Source organism: Pempheris klunzingeri, chromosome 14 (genome assembly GCF_042242105.1).
Source record: "Pempheris klunzingeri isolate RE-2024b chromosome 14, fPemKlu1.hap1, whole genome shotgun sequence".
NCBI classification, from domain to species: Eukaryota; Metazoa; Chordata; class Actinopteri; order Acropomatiformes; family Pempheridae; genus Pempheris; species Pempheris klunzingeri.
Window position 1 is genome coordinate 18008317 of NC_092025.1, and position 19546 is coordinate 18027862.

General features: G+C 38.3%; 2 protein-coding genes across 2 annotated transcripts; both read left to right on the forward strand.

Moving 5' to 3' along the window:
• The first annotated feature begins 2429 nt into the window (after positions 1-2429).
• Positions 2430-8621, forward strand: slc22a5 (solute carrier family 22 member 5). The gene is made up of 10 exons (XM_070843379.1): positions 2430-2972; positions 3111-3214; positions 5134-5288; positions 5390-5561; positions 5719-5845; positions 6099-6187; positions 6404-6618; positions 7662-7844; positions 8004-8139; positions 8489-8621. Exons 1-10 carry the CDS (start codon positions 2583-2585, stop codon positions 8592-8594), a joined length of 1677 nt encoding a protein of 558 aa, XP_070699480.1. The 5' UTR covers positions 2430-2582; the 3' UTR covers positions 8595-8621.
• Positions 8622-9911: 1290 nt separating this feature from the next.
• LOC139212803 (organic cation/carnitine transporter 2-like) lies at positions 9912-15536 on the forward strand. The gene is made up of 10 exons (XM_070843338.1): positions 9912-10410; positions 11148-11251; positions 11344-11498; positions 12094-12265; positions 12913-13039; positions 13405-13505; positions 13731-13945; positions 14220-14402; positions 14950-15085; positions 15454-15536. Exons 1-10 carry the CDS (start codon positions 10003-10005, stop codon positions 15530-15532), a joined length of 1680 nt encoding a protein of 559 aa, XP_070699439.1. The 5' UTR covers positions 9912-10002; the 3' UTR covers positions 15533-15536.
• Positions 15537-19546: the final 4010 nt, after the last annotated feature.

Below are 19546 nucleotides of genomic sequence, written 5' to 3' on the forward strand. Positions count from 1 at the left end.
AACCTACTGGGGTGGGATCAGCCCAGAAGAGCTGAGCAGGGGCCTCTGGAGAATGTTTTACACACAAGGTTGCAGCCGGTCGCTGCTAGTCCAGCTCACACAGCATGGGGGATGTATGCGTGTGTGTGTGTGTGTGACAGCTGCTGCTGAGGATAGACTTAGTTTAATCTTTCACCAAGTCCAGTGTTTCACTTTTATCAGTGTTAGCAGGTTTTTCTCATGTAACATGATGCTGTAGGAACTTGTGTTATAAATGGTATATATGTTACTCTCAAGTCAGCATTCTACTCTCCCGACTCCGCTTTGTCTGGACAACTGGTTGGTCCAAGGAAAGATCAAGTCCATATTGGGGCATCCCCTCGTGTACCTGAAACCAGATATTGCTTGTAGAATCCTATATAAGTGGTCGCTTTACCCTGTATTCTTTAGTCTCATCCACGCCTGTGATGTTGGACTCCGAGCTGGTGAACTTCTTGAATGAATCTTAGAATCCTCTCTTCATTACTACAAACCACAGAAAAGCATCCCTACAATCAGTTTGATGAATATGGCCCAGGTTACAGGCGAAAGCAGTATCTCTATTACTTAAGTGCGTGGAAATGAAGTGATGCTTCTGAAATGCCAGAAAAAAAACAAAATATTTTATTTATAGTAAAAGACAAAACTACGTACCATATGAAACTGAAAAAACAATGCCGGACAGGAACCCTTCATATTTAGCTACTGTAAATGCTGATGGCATTCTTGTGCACTTCTTACATGCGCAGGAAAGTCATTAAAGGCCTTTAAGATACATCCATCCATCCATCCATCCATTTTCTATACCGCTTATATAGCCTATCCTTTAAGATACAGTAAACCACAATCTTTGTTGATGACAAATATTTACATGCTGTAAGAGCCCGTATGAATGGTTATACAAGCCGGTTTCTAACTTCTTTAATAATGCAGGACAGGTACATCCCCCAGGATCACCACAAAGGAAATTATACAAGCAGATATTGGTTCTGACTTCATATCCTCCTTGAGTGTTATCAGATGATGATGGAATAAAATAACTTATTAAGAAGCAGATGGATACACACATCAATGTTTTAGGGCTTCTTAAACATGGAACAGCTCCAGATAAAGTGTTTTATCCTCATTATTTTCAGACATCATTAGCACAGAGGTGAAAACATGCACGTACAATCTTTCTTAATTGATAATCTATCATTTTATATGCATTTGGACAAATATTTTACCTTTAATGAATTACTGTAAAAGTCAGATAAATGTGTCTTCACCTCTTAAGCATTTGCTTTGGTACGGTGTTCTTGAGCAAGAAGCTTGGCTCTTTTTGTGCATGGAGAAATCCAGTCATAACTTGGGTTAGAGGTACACTGCTGTTGGATTGTCATGTGATTATCATAACTTTGTTAGAATAAATCATTTAAGCTCATTATCCACTTAGGAGATCGGGTTTGGATGCAGTAACTAACTTACTCAAATATCAAACCTGAAGTGTCATGTGAGCATCTTCAGCGCTGATTTACACCACAGAACCTCAATCTTTAAACCAGATCTTTTCATACATTTGTGAGTAGATTATCTCACCAGTATACATTTGATCAATTGGAAGCCATTTCATGTCTGCACTGATGAAAGACCACAGATGACCATGACCTAACCTCGCCGTGCTTTAATGTCCTCCTGATTCACCAATGAGTGGGGAAACAGAATATCACTGATCACCTTGAAAATGGAGGATAAACATTAGCAACGCTTAGATCAGCTGTAACATTGCTGATTGTTTTCCTGACAGGTAGATCATGCATGTACTGATAAACTGAATTTACCAGTAACGTTGCACAGTCGACCGAAATCTTTATAAAAATCCTTGAAATGCTCACATGAATATCAGTGCACACAGTTAAATGATGTATTCATGCAACAGACTAAAACAGTGTTACTGTCAAACTAATGTGTAAATAATCTGTTTTAGCAGTTATTTCTAAATGTAGTTCAATGACTGTGTTATTCAGGTAAAAGTCTACTGTACAAACAGGATTGCTACAGTTTCTGCCAAACTGCAGTGTGGCTTTAAAATAGCCCAATGGGAGTCCTAATGCTACTTAGAAATATTTAGAGTACAGGCACGTGTACTTCTTTGGGGTATTTAAAAGTGTGGAATGTTGTTTAGAAAAAATACCACTTTGACCACAGCGATGCGGGGGCTGGGCGAGTAGATTGGCCACTCTGAAGCTTTTGATCATTTTTCTTTCAGTCAATCAAATCTAATCAGTGCATAATGCATCTGTGATTCACCACTCTCAGATAAATTGCTTCCCTGTCTGCTCATAACCTGAGAGACAGTGGATTTAGCAGTCTTTAATGCTCTCCCAATACTGGAAACTGAAGTTTTTTTAGTTGTGACTCCGTCCCACCGAGGGACCAGCTCCCTCTGCCCCACAGAGAGCTCAACTCTTCCACTCGGGTACTAAGCTGAAGACTGTAAGAGAGGTACCACGTCTCATACTCTGAAGAATTTCAGAGAATTTTTTTTTCTCTCCCTCAAGAACAGGGAGGTATTTTTATAAATAATGGGAGACTATGATGAAGACACTGCATTCCTTGGACAGACAGGTCCATATTTCTGGACCACATTCTTCCTCCTAAACACAGTTTTTGTCTCCACCGGATTCAATGGACTGTACATTGTCTTCGTCGGGGCAGCTCCGAAACACCACTGTCTCATTCCAGACGTTAACTTAACTGAGGACTGGAAAAATGCCATCATTCCGCACACGATAGTGGATGGTGAGGAGGTGCAGAGCCAGTGCAGCAGATATAGGCTGGATGTGGTCAGAAATCTCTCTGCTGAGGGATATGTTCCTGGAAGAGATGTCAACCTCACTAACTTGGAGAAGGAGGGATGTTTAGATGGATGGAACTACAGCAAAGAGAACTACCAATCCAACATTGTCACTGAGGTCAGTGTCAATGTGCATGTGTGTGTTTTCTGTGTTATTTATCAGTTGTGGGAAATTTCAATTTCTAAAAGTTTTCAACTTTGTCTTGAAACTTTGTCTTCTCTTTGAAATGTGTGTGTGATTCTTGTCTCTTCACAGTGGGACCTTGTTTGTGACAACGAATGGAAAGTTCCCTTCGCGTCCTCGACCCTTTTTGTTGGATACCTTGTAGGGTCCCTGATCTCAGGCCAGCTTTCTGACAGGTAATTCATCCTTATTTATTTATTGTTGAAATACACTCATGTTGTTGTCCAATATAAACCATGATTGTACTTTATGTATAGCAAGACAGTTTTTGTCCTTCACTACATACTGTAGGTATGTTACCATTAATGAAAGGTTGGTGAACGTTTGGAAAAGTGAAGAAACTGACAACTGACAATATAATGACAACAGCCCCATCTACTGTTAGAGTTGATCTGGTGAAGGATTTCTTCACTGAGCTACAAATCTCCTACTATAAAGTCATCACCAGTCTTACAACAATTGGTTCCCAAATATCTAAACTCTTTTTTTCTTTATTAAATGCTCTGGAATGACAGACATTCAGTCAGGAGTAGTGTACCAGGAAGGGATCTACCACTTAGCGGTGGGTGATGGTCTCATGTGCACTCAGGCCAACTTTAAACTATAAGCTGCTATAAGTCCACGTTCGACCTTCATTTCCTCAATAGCACCGTAACTGCTCTTTGTTATGCTTATTTGATTGCATTTAGAATTCCAATGCCCTTAAATACATGTTAGATTATTAGTTATAACACTGTCTTATGTTTATTATTTCAGCTTTGTCTTCGGTTGATGGTATTTAAAAGCATTGAAACCAGATACAAATGAGCTTTATCTAAGAGACCATCAGCTGTCAGAAGTAGTACGTTAAGTTGGTGCTGTATTTTTCTGCCACACAGTTGTTGATCCTGAAAGGTGTGAGAACAATGTAGTAGAGTATTTGTAGAGTTTTTGCTGTTAGTTGAGGTGAGGGTTAGGCTCTGAATGATGGAAATGTTGTGTGCCTATTTGCAGAAAGCAGGGGGCTCAGGACACAGCAGTGTGGAGTATTTGTGTGTTGAACTATTCTGCTCATTTGCAGCTGTGAAAACTGTGCACCCAGTGACTGAGAAAGAGGGAGTGAGGGGGTTTAAGGTTTTAAAGCTTTTTGATCATTATGTCCAAGTGAAGGGTTTTAACACTAAAATAAAGCCTTTGGTAGATTATAACTGTATTTTGCCAGCAGTTTGGGAGAATATGTTAATATGCAGAATAGCCATTCAGGAAACTTTACAACAGTCTTCATCTTTCGTAACTGCTGGTAAAATGTTCATTTAAGCTTGTCTCTCCCAACATTCCTAACAAACCAGCCTGTGTTTATCTTCTGGAGCTTTGTCCTGCTAGGACCTGATTGAGAAAGAATGGTGGAAAAGTCAAGGCTACAGTGTCTTAAATTGCCATAAATCCCAGCTGTACCTAATCAAAAGTCATGTGGCATGATATCAGCGTTTTAGTTTGCTGTTGCATTAACTTAGTTTAACCTAGTTGTGTAAATTTAAGGCAACTAAGCTGCACACAGCTTCCCTTTCTTTGCACAGAGGTGCATCAGATATGAAATTGAGTTACACGCAGCCAAGTTTTGCAGAAAAAGTTGCTACTCCAATAGTAGGCGTTAAGGATAAAGTGCCTGACACTGAACCGAGATTTGAGCATGTTTAAATCCACAATATCTTCATCGCGATTGCAGGAATTGTAGATCTTTTTGCTGGACAGCAGAGCCCCAATTATAAGAGACAGAGAATAATTAACCAAATAAATCTAACCTGAAATTAAAGCTAATAATATTTGGTTGGTGCAAGTCATTGACCGGCTGCAGTCGCTCCTCACAGACATCAGCAGACACCGTCTGCTCAGTCTGGGCTCCAGCAAGAGGAAGTTGGATTGAAGTTCGGTGGCCAGCCGAGAACATTCCTCGGTCTGGCGATACAAAACACTCACTGTCGTTGTTTACAATCATTGCCTTGTTGAATTTGCCCAAATTACTGACTTTAGTATAAAAAAGGACAACGCAATCAAATGACTGTCATCACTGTGTCTGTGAATTACTGCCAATTATATATAATTCTTTTCCATTCAGGTTTGGGAGGAAGAAAGTTGTTTTCATCTCTCTTGCGGCCCAGTGTGTCTCGGTCCTGCTTCAGTCCTTCTCTCACTCATGGAGGATGTTCTGCATCATGTTCCTCTTTGTTGGAGCCTCCCAGATTTCTATCTACATTTCTGCATTTGTACTAGGTATGAATGACCCAGTACCTGCTATTATCTGCATAAATAACTCATTTGACTCATATTTTACTACGTACTACGTACTAAACATTTTGTTTTATTTTGGACAGGAACTGAGCTGTTAAGTAAAACCATGCGAGTGATCTTCACAACTCTCGGGGCCTTTCTTTTCTATTGCATTGGGTACATGACACTACCCTGGATTGCATATGGCATCAGAGAATGGAGGACTCTTCTTGCTGTTCTGTCCACAACCGCTGTGGTCTACATCCCATTGTGGTGGTACGTTTCCCGTAATACTTAAAGATTTTTAAACTACGGTTTTGTGCATTACTCTAACATTCCCATGGTCAGCATCAATGGTACATCAGGTATGTATGTATCAGGTATATATAACAAATCAAATTACTTTCATAGTAAACCTAAGTTTATTGCGCAGGTTCATCCCAGAGTCTCCTCGGTGGTTGATCACTCAGGGACGAGTGGACGAGGCTGAGGCCATAGTGAGAGCTGCTGCAAGGAAAAATAAAGTTGAGGCACCACCAGTCATTTTTAAGGAGACTGAGGTAAGTTTTTTTATTAATATCATTATATAATTTGTGACATTTGAATTACAAAGTCCTTTTCAACCCTTTGGTCAAATCTGAGTTTTTTCATTCATTAAAACACTGAACACAGTGTCCTCAGATGTGAGAGTGGAAAACTCACCCACCTTCAACACAGAAATGGAATTATTCATAACATATTTGAGATATTCTGTGTGCATGCTGGAAAACCTAACCGCATGAATTCTCTTGTTTGCATTGGTTTTATCTACAGGCAATGCCTGCAAGCAAGACATATACCATGCTTGATATTCTGAAATCCAAGAACATCAGATGCATCACGCTGATGTGCCTCATTTTGTGGTGAGTGGTTGTTGTTTTTTTTCTGACATCAAATACAGTTGATCATTTACAAGTTTGTTAATCAATGATCATACAGATTTCTGTTCATATGCATCTGAATGAACCAAGAGTATCATGACTACAACAAACTAGAAGAAAAATGACTTATAACTGTTATTTTATGATGTAAGTAACGGTGATGTGCCGTTAATTCTACTTTTCTTCATCTCTTCTCAGGATGGCAATTAACATTGGGTATTTTGGATTATCCCTTAATACCTCCAACCTGAGTGGCAACCCCTTCATGAACTGTTTTTTATCAGCTACGTCTGAGGTTCCTGCCTATGTCGTTTCTACTTGGCTGCTAAAAAAATGTCCAAGAAGAGCACTTCTGTCATCGTTCCTCGTCATTGGAGGAGGACTTCTTCTTCTCATCCAGTTCATCCCTGATTGTAAGACGTCTTCTCTGTTACGTAAAATTATAGTGTGACAACCCATTAAACACACATGGTGATCTACATTATAGCTTATAGCGCAGCTAAAACATTTGTGAACGGGAAATGGTCATCACAGCTGTGGGTGGTGAGTCTTCTCATTAACATGGCGGCATGGCATTTATGAAACTACAAAGCGAACATTTTCTCCTTTCCTTCCAATGGTATCGAGCCATGCAAATGCTTTTTATGCATATAGTCACCATGTTACCAAAGTTATCCAAAGAATTGGGGATGCTGATTTTAGAAAGATGTGTTCCAGTTATGAAAACATTTTGAACAACAACCCAACATCCCTGAAGCCCACAAAAACCTTGATTTAGCCAAAAATGAATAAAAACGTATTAACCTTTCATACTATAATACATAAAAACATGGTGGCAGTGAGATTTTTGCTGTATACAAATATTTGTAATTTTGCTGAATGCAGCTGTCTCCTAAGACGCATATTTGCTTTGCAGCAATGATTGCTCAGTTATCAAAGCCATCGGGCTTCCTGAAAAGTCACATTTTACATCCTTGTGATTCTGTCTTAAGAGGAGGCTATGTTCAACCAATGGTACAATGTTTAGCTTGTCACAAGGCGCCAGGACGGGCTGTTTCATAAGGCTTTATGCAAGACGGTGCTGGTTGTGCAACAGGCATAACTAGTTATGGCAGGCAATGTGATTGCAGGCAGTTTTACCGCATGTGTAAAGCCATAAATGGGTTCATGGAGGTTTAAAGAAACAGTGCTGTCGTTAAAGTACAAAAGATTAGATCACACACTCTTAGCTGATCAGCATTTAAACCAATATGCCAGACTAAAAGAATATACATGTACTTTAAAATAGAACTCTTCATGCTCTCCCTGAGAGTGCTTGGATGTTTTCCTCTCTGTGACCAGTTTTTTTCATCCTCAAGAGCGCAGGGTTCAATCCTCCTAACATTAACTTAGGTATTTTACAAGATTTGGAGGATTCATTCTTAAATCACTCTAAATATCTTCTTTCTCTCCTCAGCCCTTCAGTATGTTGCTCTGGCACTGGAAATGACTGGGAAATTTGGCTTCACCATGGCCTTCAGCATTGTCTACATCTACACCGCTGAGATTTACCCCACTGTACTCAGGAATGTCGGGATGGGAATGTGTTCTTCTGCTGCACGCATTGGCAGCATCACAGCTCCTTATGTCATCTATTTAGGTATGTAGATATTGAGGGCAGTATCTCGCCATGGTACTGCATATTCACTGTTTGATATACTGTATGTATCTAAGAGAACAAAAAAGTCTGTTTGGGATAATATGAGTGATATGTACAGTGAATGTTTATAGTGAATTTTGCTCCTTTTGTTATTTACAGGTACGTATAATAAGGTTCTGCCTTATATTCTCATGGGCAGTCTCACAATTGCCTCGTCTGTGGTGAACTTCTTCCTTCCGGAGACCCTCAATAGAGACCTTCCAGAAACAGTGGAGCAGATGCAAGAATGTCAGGGGTAGGTGCATTTTGCTCAGGTCACATATTTTTCAGGTCACCAGTACAATATTTAAGGATGATTCAGTAATGTATTTAAAAATTATTTATTGCTTCTGCTACCCGAACTGCATCCATAGCATTGGTCTATCATATAAAACAGCCGTAATTGACCAACCAGAATTGAGTATTCAACAAAGTTGTGTAATAATTTTTTAGAATTTACCTGATTAGATATGATAATGGCCTTGACCTATATGGCCCTGCAATGCAGACAAATCCAAAATATAAATATATTCTGCCGTTTATGTATCTGTGGGAGCTGTGTTACTCATTTGCTATTTTTAACGTGGCATGTCTTTTAACTCCAGGTTGTGCAGTGGCTCAAAAAAGAAGAAATATGTTGAAGAAGGAGGGAGGGGCAACCCACCCATTCAACGTGAGGCGAAACCTGATGTGCAAACTCTGACTCCGTAGTTTTTCTCAGTGGCCTTGTTTAACTTTTAAGAAAGAAAGGCCAACACAGAAATAAAGAAAGAAAGCAAGAAAGAACACTTATCACTTCTTGCTTGAAAGTAGTAATCTGAAAATAAAACCCAAAACATGCACAGTGGCATCCAACTGTTGGCTTTTTATCATTCAAAAAAAAAAAATCTTATATTTTTTTACTCAACTGATGCTTGCACATTCCAAAGTTTGCAGAAAACAATTTTAAATTGTTAAAAACTTTTGTATGAAATTGAAATGCATGTATGATTTGTCTCACAATACATGTGATTAAAATATGAACATAGGACCTCTCAGTGCAAAGTCTCATCTTTAAAAGATTATGTAGTGTTATGTTTCTTTGTTGCTCAGAGTGAAAAGGTTTACATTTGAAACATGAGAAAAACGATACAACTCAGGTGTGTTTGGTAAATATAAGGCTACTGCCAGCAGCTGGTTAGCTTAGCTTAGCTTAGCATGACAACTGGACACAGCCAGCATGGCTCTGTCTAACCATAACATCCAGACATCCCTTTAACACATTATGTCTTGTTTGTTTGACAGTTACGTACAGTACAATACAATGTACCTCATGTAAACGTAAAGTATATAAATCAGTGCAAATCTAAAAGCTACAGTTGTATTCCCAGCACTGGTGACTTCACATTAACAAAGAGAAGTATCTCTCTGTTGACCCCTAACTACGATCATGTCATAGTTGACATATGTCATGTCAGGAATCTCTGAAGAGCGAGGAAGAGCAAGGAGCCCCCTGAACATGTTCAGAAGATTAAGAAAAGGGAAAAGGTGACAGTTTTTATAATAATATGGATTCTCTATTTCTGTTGAAATGACGTCAATGTCTGGCAGAATGCACGGTGTGATTACTTTAAACCTTTTTTTAAATTATACTAGTTAAGTATTATATAGTATTATATGATGCAAATTATGTAAGGCACGAGAGTTACTGGTGGAAACCCTGTAAACTCTCCAAATAAGCAGCTCAAGCATATCTGGAAATGACAATAACAGGCTGTATTAATGTTTAACAGTGCTTGAAAATGATTAACTGATTTCCCAAGGATTCTTGAATAATCCTCGAATTTCCTTGCACTACAACACGTATAATGAATATAATGTCTTCATTGCTTGAGTCTGATAGAAAACATCAGAACATCAGGAAGTGTATATTTGAAAGCATTTTGTAACACAGCAATTTTTTTTCCTCCAAGCACTGTATGTAACTGTGTAACTTCCACATCCGGTTAAGCTGACATATAAAACCTGGAGTGTTATGGCATACTGCTCACTGTCTCTTGTGCTTTTCAGCATTGACAAGGTGTCTGTTTGACTTTTTCCTTCTTTTCTTTTTTTAAATATCAAAGATTTTTCTAAAGTAATGGGCACCTCAAAAATTCGGGACTATGACAGCATCACATCTTTTCTTGGATCTTGGGGACCCTTTCAGCGAAGGATTTTTTTAGCACTGGCTATCAGCATTTTACCAAATGGGTTTATTGGCATCTATATAGTATTTGTAGGTGATTCCCCACCTCATGAGTGCTACATCCCTGAAAACTACAGCATAAGTGAAATGTGGAGAAATGTGACAATCCCATTAGAAACATTGGATGGCATCACAAAGCGCAGCTCTTGCTCGAGGCTTAACCTGGAAATATTAAGGAACTACTCTCAAAATAACATCATCCCACATGTGGATGTGAATGTGAGTGAAATCCCTTTGGAGACTTGTCTGGATGGATGGACTTACAGCAAAATAATCTACGAGTCAACCATTGTCACAGAGGTGAGCAATAAGTCATCGAATAATAGCCTCTTGGTGACTATGCCTAATTTTCAAGGCGTTATATCCCACTATGAAAAGACTGCATTGCAATCATCTGATAAGACTTATCACTTATCTCATAAAAAGCACAGGTATGATAGCACCTTAAAGGTCCCACTCCTATTTATCATCATGAAATTAAACAGTTCCCTGGATGTACTGTATGTGTGTTCTCATCTGATTTAAAAAAAAAAAAAAAAAGTAATTGTAAAACTAAGAATAGTGATTAACACTGTGTACAAGCTTATTGAAATAGAAAGTTCAAAGTTTTAATATTATAGTTGTACCAGTCATTCCTTAGTTCAAACAGTCTAGGTAGATGTGTTAAATGAATGAGATTTACTAAAATACAAAATAGATTTCAGCACACAAACTGTACCGTCTATGTGATTACTGCAACTGCTGCTAATTATGCTGCTGCTACGAAAGGCATGAAAGTATAACCTGTGCGACTACTGTTATTGTTGTCACTATTACTGGCCCTATCTACTGATAACGTTGCTGCTATCACTAGGAGGACTGTAACAGACCGTGGATATTACTACAGTTATGAAATAGCAGTAATTTTACAGCTTTCAAAACGTCATTCAGATTTCATTTTATTGTCACAAAAGAGAGACCTGCATGAGACATGTGTTACTAAATTGAACAACGTCAGTAGCGTCACTGAAGACTGAGAAAGTGTGTGATTTTTGCAGTGGGACTTGGTGTGTGAGAATGGATTCAAAAGGCCGCTGACCACTTCTGTCAATTACATCGGTGTGCTAGTGGGAGCGCTTGTCTCAGGCCACATGTCGGACAGGTCCGTACTCCACACGACAACATCCAGTTTTGCTGTTAGTGTTAAAGACAAATCATGTTATTTACTCTACAAACTGTGTTTTTCTTATACAGGTATGGAAGGAAGCCAGTGCTCTTTCTCATGATGACTCTTCAGTCTGTGACAATCACAGCACAGATATTCTCCCCGAACTGGGAGGTCTTCACCTTCATTTTCTGCCTCGTAGGTGCAGGGGGATTCTCAAACTACATCATCGCATTTGTGCTGGGTATGTTTTCCATTAAGGGTTTTGAACATGCAACTTTTGATACGGCTTGTTCTGTTTAGGTGCTGTGTGTCGTAATGGCCCGCCTGACCTTGTAGGTAAAACAGATAAATAATCCTGCTCCAACAAATATTCTGTTTCAAAAGTTATTGGGGGCCTAAGTGAAAAGAATAAACATACCTGTGGAGTGTACCAATGTGTACAAGTATATCAAATGTGAAACACAGATGCATGTAGATTAAATGTGCGTTCAAAGGCAATGTTCAGTAAGAGGTAAAAAGACTTACATATCATATCACAATGCCCTAGGGGCATTTCAAAGTGCCCTTCTGGTGGCCTTTCTGCCACTGGTCAGCATTAACATTTTTATTGATGGTAATCTAGATGGCTTTGCGCATAAATTGTTGTTTGTTCGTTTTATTAGTTGCATACTGTCATGATGTTGTCACATATGAATGCCCCACAATGAACTGTTTATTCTCTTGCTCTTGGTCACTGATCTCACAGGAAATCTGCTTAAACAGAACTGAATGGCACCCAGGCACTTGAATCTGAGGTTTATTTTGATAAGTTATACTTTAATTTATTACACCTACAGGTACAGAAATTCTAAGCCCAAAGGCCAGAGTGGTCTTCTGCTCCCTTGGTGTTTTTATGGCCTCAGCTTTGGGCTACATGGCAATGCCAGCTGTGGCTTACTTCCTTCGTGACTGGCGGATGCTGTTAATTCCCATGGCTGCCAGTGGCCTGATTTACATCCCACTGTGGTGGTAAGAATATTCATATACTGTATTTTAGCTTGCCCTCTTGCACAGCAACCTTTATATTGTTTGGTAGTGTCCTGTTTGTAACTCAGAGGAAAACTTAAGTTTAAAAAAGCAGAAAGCAGCAGGACTGTAACTGACTGAATGATGGGGACTTAGTCTGGGTAAACATTAAGTTTGGTTAAGACACAGTGAGGGATGCCGTTAATTCAGAGATGTCCTACATTCCTGTTATGAAACACCATTAAAGTGTAAATACTGTAATTGATCAACCAAACAAATCAGTTGGTGAGGTTGCAAGTACTTCAAAAAAGTAGCACACCAAAATTAATTTGCGTGTTCCTGCAAAATCGGTGGTGGTGGAAGCTTGGTGACGTGACAATATCTCAGATTTTCATATTCTGTCCTCAAGAAACCGTAATAAAGCCACCAGAACATGGCATTAAATGGCAAGACTTTAACAAGCTGCAGAAAGATGATACAGCAGCACAGGTGGGTCTTTATCGGCATACTGAATTTGGTAAACACTTTATTGATAGAAATTCTGGTGTAATGGTTAAGGATCACAAACTGGTTTGTTTTGGTGCACTTCAGTCCTGTTTCTCTGCGTGTATCTGCACATGTTTCTGTATCCCTGTGTTTGAACTCTCCAGGTTAGTCCCAGAGTCTCCTCGCTGGCTGCTCTATCAAGGAAGAGTGGAAGAGGCCGAGGCCATACTGAGAGAGGCTGCCAAGAGTAATAATATAGAGGCTCCTAAATGCATTTTTACAGAGGCTGAGGTAAGTTTATTATCTTGTTTTTTACGTGATAAACATAAACTGCACATGCCTCACCTGTTCATTAGTTTGAAATGAATGAAACATAGCACTGTAGTATTCCTGTTACCTTGGCTCAATTTCAGTTTAACCTGTTATTCTTAGGTGACTCATCATACCACATGATGTGGCCCTATTTTCATGGCAGCGCAACGACAAGTGCAAGCTGCACTTTAACCACTGAAATTTAATTTCTAAAGAAAAAGAATCCACGTCTACTATACCATACTACGTGTTTGTGTTTCAGGGCTTGTGGTTCATTAACATATTAACAGGATCGGACCTTTCAGGTTTAACAGTTGCCGCCGGGTCTTCTTGTTTTTTCCCAGATCGAAGATGCACTGGCCATGAAAGACGAGAAACACAACTTTTCAGTTATCGTGCGCAGCTGCAATATATTCTCTATCATATTACTGTGTTCACTTCTGTGGTACGTTTACGATTTCCTCACAGCGTAAATCGTTTAAGCATCGAAAACCAAAAGACAATCAAATCAGTAACTGTCGCTGCACCTCATGCTCAAATTAGAATCAAAAGATCTTGTTCATTCAAGATAATTAATGCAGTTGCACCCAAAATTGTTTGACTTTTGATTCAGAGTTTTTTTTTTTTATTGTTTCCCATCCAATGTGTGTTGTTTTGGATGTGTCTGCAGGATCACCATCACCCTTAGTTACTATGGTTTACTCCTCAACACTTCAAACCTGCACGGCGACCCCTACTTAAACTGCTTCTTGTCTGCAGCAACAGAAGTGCCAGCTTATATAATTGCCTTGTTGCTGCTGAAGTACTGCTCCAGACACTTCTGCCAGTCCTCTACACTCTTCCTTGGCGGCGTTATGATCCTCTGTGTTCACCTAATTCCAATAGGTAATGCTCAAATGCTTTAAACGCTTTTTCCTGAATCTTATGTTGGTAGATGAGTCTAATTAACATCATGCTGGATATATTTTGTCACCAAAGAATGCAACAAGTCTACAGCCATGGTAGTAGCTCTAGGCTGTACTCACTGTAGGCAAAGTGGTGCTTTGAGGTAAATGCTAGCATCAGCATACAAATGTGTTTACAATCAAAGTGCAGCAGGTTTACCAGACTTTTTCTTTTTATTGTTTGCTGTAGTTAAAGTTATCTTTTCTTTCCTCAGGTTTACCAGGTGTGGCTGTGTTTCTTGAGATGCTGGGGAAGTTCGGCATCACATCTTCATTTTGTGTGGTGTATGCCGTCACATCAGAGCTTTTCCCCACTGTGATCAGAAATACAGCGATGGGCTGTTGCTCCATGGCCGCTCGTATCGGAACCATCATCTCCCCCTTTATCATTTATCTGGGTGAGTATATTTAGTTTTCTATTTAGCCAGTGCCAGGACAATTTCTCTGACCCAAACTGTGGCTGATGTAATAGATTTGATTATTTCTCATTCATCAAATAAATGATTAGGCAACAGAAAATTATTATTATATAATTATATTAGCTGTTTCTCTTTGTCATATATTGACTATAAATTTGAATGTCTTAAGGTTTTAGAGGTTTGGCCTTTGTGAAAATCTGAAAGCAAACTTTTCCCTAATTTTTTTCCTACATGGTTCATCGAGAAAATAATCAGCAGATTAATCAATGAAAATAACTTCAAGAAATAGTTAGTTGCCACTCTACTTTGGTTAGACACTCCGGGGTGAGATCTCTTGTCTTGTCGTCCAGATTAAGTTTCTTACTCCATGTGTTGAGACTTGACAAGAGAATAGAAGACGGTTAACTGTGTTTTTTTTTAAATCAAAATCATGTATTAGTCTTTATTTGGATCTGAAAAGGCTATTTTTCTATCATTTATGGTTTCTCTGCCCTTGTAGTTGTATTTTTTGCTTCTTTTCTTGCAGGACAATACTTCAAGGCACTCCCATACATACTGATGGGAGCTTTAGCCATTTCTGGTGCCGTCTTGTGTCTCCTGCTACCAGAGACGTATGGGAAGGCTTTACCAGAGACCATATCACAAATACAGCAGATATGCGGGTGAGTTTACACACTGGACCTACATTGTGTTTACTATCCACAGTGTTTCACTACCAGCACAGATGGAGCCACTTCAAAGGTCATAGCTTTACGCTTGGCTTATCTTTCAACTACAAACGGTTGGAAAAAGATTTACCAGCTGCTTCAGTTACAAGTTGTCTTCGACCAGTACCTGTTACATTTGATGTCAGATTATTATTCAAAGAGGAGAAGCTCTTAAATCCAGTCACTGGGAGAAATTATTAACATACAAATAAATAAAATAACTCAGTGCAGATAGTATTTATGGGTGACACAGCTTGGCCTCATAAAAGTGCTGCAGAAACAGTCGAGCATTTCATCATTTATGTCTCTCAATATTCAAACAGGAGAAGAGGAAAGAAAGAAGAGGAATCTGAAAATGAAGAGAGCACAGCTGATTATCACAGTAAAGAATCCAAGTTATAATAATTGTTTGTGTTTTTTGTATTTCTGTTCTATATTTAAGTGTCCGAAGTATTTTACTGACCTATTTACTTGTTAAAGAGGCTCTAGTGGGCTCAGTTTCAAAGCTAGAATAATGATATGGATACTATATGAAACTAGATAAGCTGGGGCATCCGTTCGGGAGCGATACAGTACGAAACATATCAGCCCAGGTTGTGGCTGAATAATGGTCCAAAGTCGGGCTAAATTTTGGCAAGGCAAAAACTTAGTCTGGTCCATTGACCTCTCACCTCAAGATACTTGGTGTATAGTATAAAAAATAAAGTTAGTGTCGGTCTTCAGTGTGTTTACACTAGTTAGTTAGTGTGTATTGGAGGCATATGGTGGTGAGAATGATGACAGTAAGCAAAAATGGCAATCTGCCACTGCACTGGGGAAATATTTTTATTGTATCAGATCACTGTTGCACTCAAAAAGCTCAAAAACTAAAAAATGTAAATAGTTCAAAAAACTTGGAGTGTTAAGAAATATTTCTCCATTCAGAGATGTTTTGGACCACTATATTTAGTGTCTTTATTTAGTCAACTTTGATAAAACACGCCTTCATTTTTGTGTTTCTTTTTTATATGTGGCATAATCTCAATTCCTTTATTCATTATTATGGTTTATTGACTTATTTGCCCTTTTAGCTGAGGTTGTTCAGATTTAAGAGATATGAAGCATTTGAAGCCATTCATATTTCAGAGCTCAAAGGATTAAGAGACTGTATTTTATGTGAAACTCTGTTTTGTGTGTCGTCACTGAAAAATGTCCTGAAGATTATGTGTGAAAAGTCCAAACAAAAGAGTTGTATTTTGTTTTATTCAGCACTAATTCACTCCCACTTATTGAGAGCATGTTATTTTGTTTGTTCTCCAATCTGCAGTTTCTCTAGCAGTTTTTTTGGTTCATTTAAACTATTTTAAACTTGGTGGATGATCATTGTTTTCCAGTGACAGACCCAGTCCTGTAATTATAGTCCTATTCCTATAAATCTGAACTTTTATTTCAACATGAATCTGCTGCTTTTTAATGTCTGTGCAGAGTGCATCTCCCTCATTCAGGTCATTTGAGTCTAGTCAAGTCTAATATTATTCACTGGTTTTCATTGTGAAGCTGTGAGCTGTTTGTTTTTCAGCAGAATAAATGCAACTTCACAATGAAACTCCAGTGGATCATTTTAACATGACAGGGTTGTAGTTTTATTTTGTTCAGCACAGAGGGAATGAACAAGCAAGAGAATAGTGTGCTGAATAAACCATTCTCATCTTGTGATTTGTCTTCATAACACTGAAGAGCCTGGAGGTGGAGGTAAAACACATGACAGTATATTATCGATAGCTGATGAACAGCTGGATAAAATAATGATCTTTTCCTCATCAGCAAACATATTTATCATCCAACAAGCATAAACAAAGCCACAAGTGTGTCAGGAGAGTTGAAATGCCTTAAATTCACACTAACAAATAAAAGGCCTTAAGGATTATTAGATTAATTAAATTCTGTTTGGGAAGGTCAACAAAATGTATGTATTGAATGCTGTAAGCCGGCCTCATTTAATATTTGACAAAATCACTTCTGAGTCGACTTCAAACGACATCCTTTTACAGTTCGGCTACATTTAACACACAACGTCTGCGACTCTGAATGTAATGACAGCTGTAATGATTAATATCACTGAGAGCAAATGTATTTTTCACATTAATATAATTGCAACAAGTGATCTTTAACTGCACCAGTTGTTGCCACTTTGCTGTATCAACTTTATCCTAAGTCGTGTGTATTCATACAACGATATTATCAGATTTTATTTTTATTTGTATTGCAAATTGGCCTTGAGTTTAATTAAACTGTGGTATTAAAAAGTCTTAGATTTAACTTGCTGGCACCCTGGAAGCACGAGTTAACAGTGAAGCAAGACGCTTTGACTTTTACATCTTTTCATTCTTCATTTATCTTAAATGTATGTGTCATTTGGGTCTAGACAGATAAAGCTACAGTCATGCAGCTATATATAGTTCTATATGTCTGGGGGAAGCACCATAAACACGTCATCTATTTCCGTGGAAAACCCACAGTCATTTCTCTTTCAGTAGAAACCTGACAGGAAGCTTAACAATTCAAAAGAAAAAGTGAAATCTTTGAGTGCTGATTTTCTAGTTAAGTGACACCATAAGCATTGCATCTGTAAATATAGTGCAGTTGTTCTTCCTTCTGTTGCTGAGGAGCTCTCGTGGCTGGGAATCATGTTGTAACGGGTTTGGCCTCGCCTGAAGGCTTTATTGAAATAAAAGTGAAAGTACTTACTGCGTTCAGCACACTGGCCGACCATTTGGTTCTTTGTTCATCGTTATTCACGGGCACAAATGGACTTTTTTTTTTCTCCCTATATATGGAATAACAACAATATGGCTGCATAAGTGAGGGTAAGTTTTCTCTTAATTATCATCTCTAAACTGTCGCACAGCATTGAGCTGGTTATGATGTTTCATAATGACATCGCTTCGTTAATGTGATGAGCAGCTGAAGGGACACTGAAGGATCTACAGTCGCTCTGAAGTTGCCTTTTATTGAGCTTTTCTCTGTTTTGTTTTGGACAAAACAGCAAATTCAAAGTGAAAGCAAAGTGAATATAAATAGCTGCAGATCAGCTGGCTTCTTTTTTCTATTTCTCTTTACTGCTTATTCCTTTAGTTCCGTCTACTGTATATTTTACATCATTACGGCTGCTGTGCACATTTTTTAATATATATTTAACATATAATTTGTGTATAATTATATAAAAAGCAGCTGATATATATGTTTTTAAATAATATAGCAGCAGTGTATTGCAGACTTGTAACTGCTGACATGTTTTTAAATGGCTGCTATCAGGCCAGTCCTCATTTCTCACTGCGAATCTGCGCAGTTGGTCTAAAATGTATTAAACGCTGTATCATGAAGAGCCGCTAGAGGTCGCTATATGCAGCCGTCGAATGGGCAGCATATAAATATTATATTAATATTAAGATATTATAATAAGTGATTTATATACTCAGTGGGTACTTGCAGTAATTTCCACAAAGGTGTAAGGTGTAGTCTCGGCGTATTTAAGAACAAACTTAAGGCTGTTGGGTATTTTGAATTATATTTTTTCCAAGCTGCATTCTTCTGACTGCTGTGATCACTTTGCACACCATTTAATGGTACTCCACTACATTTCAGAGGAAAATACTGTATGTGTTACACTACTACAGCTATTTGATGGCTTACTTCACAAATGTATCTTTGACACAGAAAACAAAAAGGATAAAGCTGACGATGAAGCTTACGAGATATACATGATTAAAGATTGATCTATTAAAGATTAAAGATGTTTTTGTTTTTTTTTACTTACATGAGGGAAATGTGTGCTTCTTCCTCCACTGATCGCAAAACGTTAAATAGTCTCATGAAATGACCACAACATGCCAACAGTGTTTTGATAGTTTAAGCTACCCAACAGAATAATAAACAGTGGTGCTATTAGATTGGTATTTTGATAGATTATGCAATATAAAATGATTCCATCACAAATAAAAGTCCTGTTTTAAACTCTTCTCAGAAAAACCTAAAAGTGCTCATAGTGCAGAAAAATGGCACCCATGATTTTATATTGTACTCTTAGATTATTATTATTATTACAGATCCATTAATGTAGCATTTTACTATTGTAGATTATGGAGGTGGAGCTATTTGAACTGTTTTCTAAACTGTTGAGTCGTTTAATCTGTGACAGAGCGTCATAATTTATAAAATAATCATTTGTTTTGTATGTAAAATCTTTATCTTTTAGCATTCCGGTAAATGTAGTGCAGCAAAAATTACAATATTTGCCTCTTCATTGAAGCGCAGTAGAAACAGTAAGTTGCATAAAGTGGAAATAGATAAGTGAAGTGTAAGTACCTCAGATTTGTAGTAGAACAGCAGTTGAGCAGTAGGATTTAAGTGCTTTTTGTACCATCTCTGTCCCTTGGG

What these genes read in the sequence shown, in the direction of transcription:
- slc22a5 (XM_070843379.1), top strand. Translation starts at nt 2,583, where the DNA reads ATGGGAGACTATGATGAAGACACTGCATTCCTTGGACAGACAGGTCCA. An exon ending in AATCCAACATTGTCACTGAG is followed by an intron (nt 2,973 to 3,110) that starts GTCAGTGTCAAT and finishes GTCTCTTCACAG; the next exon opens with TGGGACCTTGTTTGTGACAA. An exon ending in CAGATGCAAGAATGTCAGGG is followed by an intron (nt 8,140 to 8,488) that starts GTAGGTGCATTT and finishes TTTTAACTCCAG; the next exon opens with GTTGTGCAGTGGCTCAAAAA.
- LOC139212803 (XM_070843338.1), top strand. Translation starts at nt 10,003, where the DNA reads ATGGGCACCTCAAAAATTCGGGACTATGACAGCATCACATCTTTTCTT. An exon ending in GCATTTTTACAGAGGCTGAG is followed by an intron (nt 13,040 to 13,404) that starts GTAAGTTTATTA and finishes GTTTTTTCCCAG; the next exon opens with ATCGAAGATGCACTGGCCAT. An exon ending in TTACTGTGTTCACTTCTGTG is followed by an intron (nt 13,506 to 13,730) that starts GTACGTTTACGA and finishes ATGTGTCTGCAG; the next exon opens with GATCACCATCACCCTTAGTT.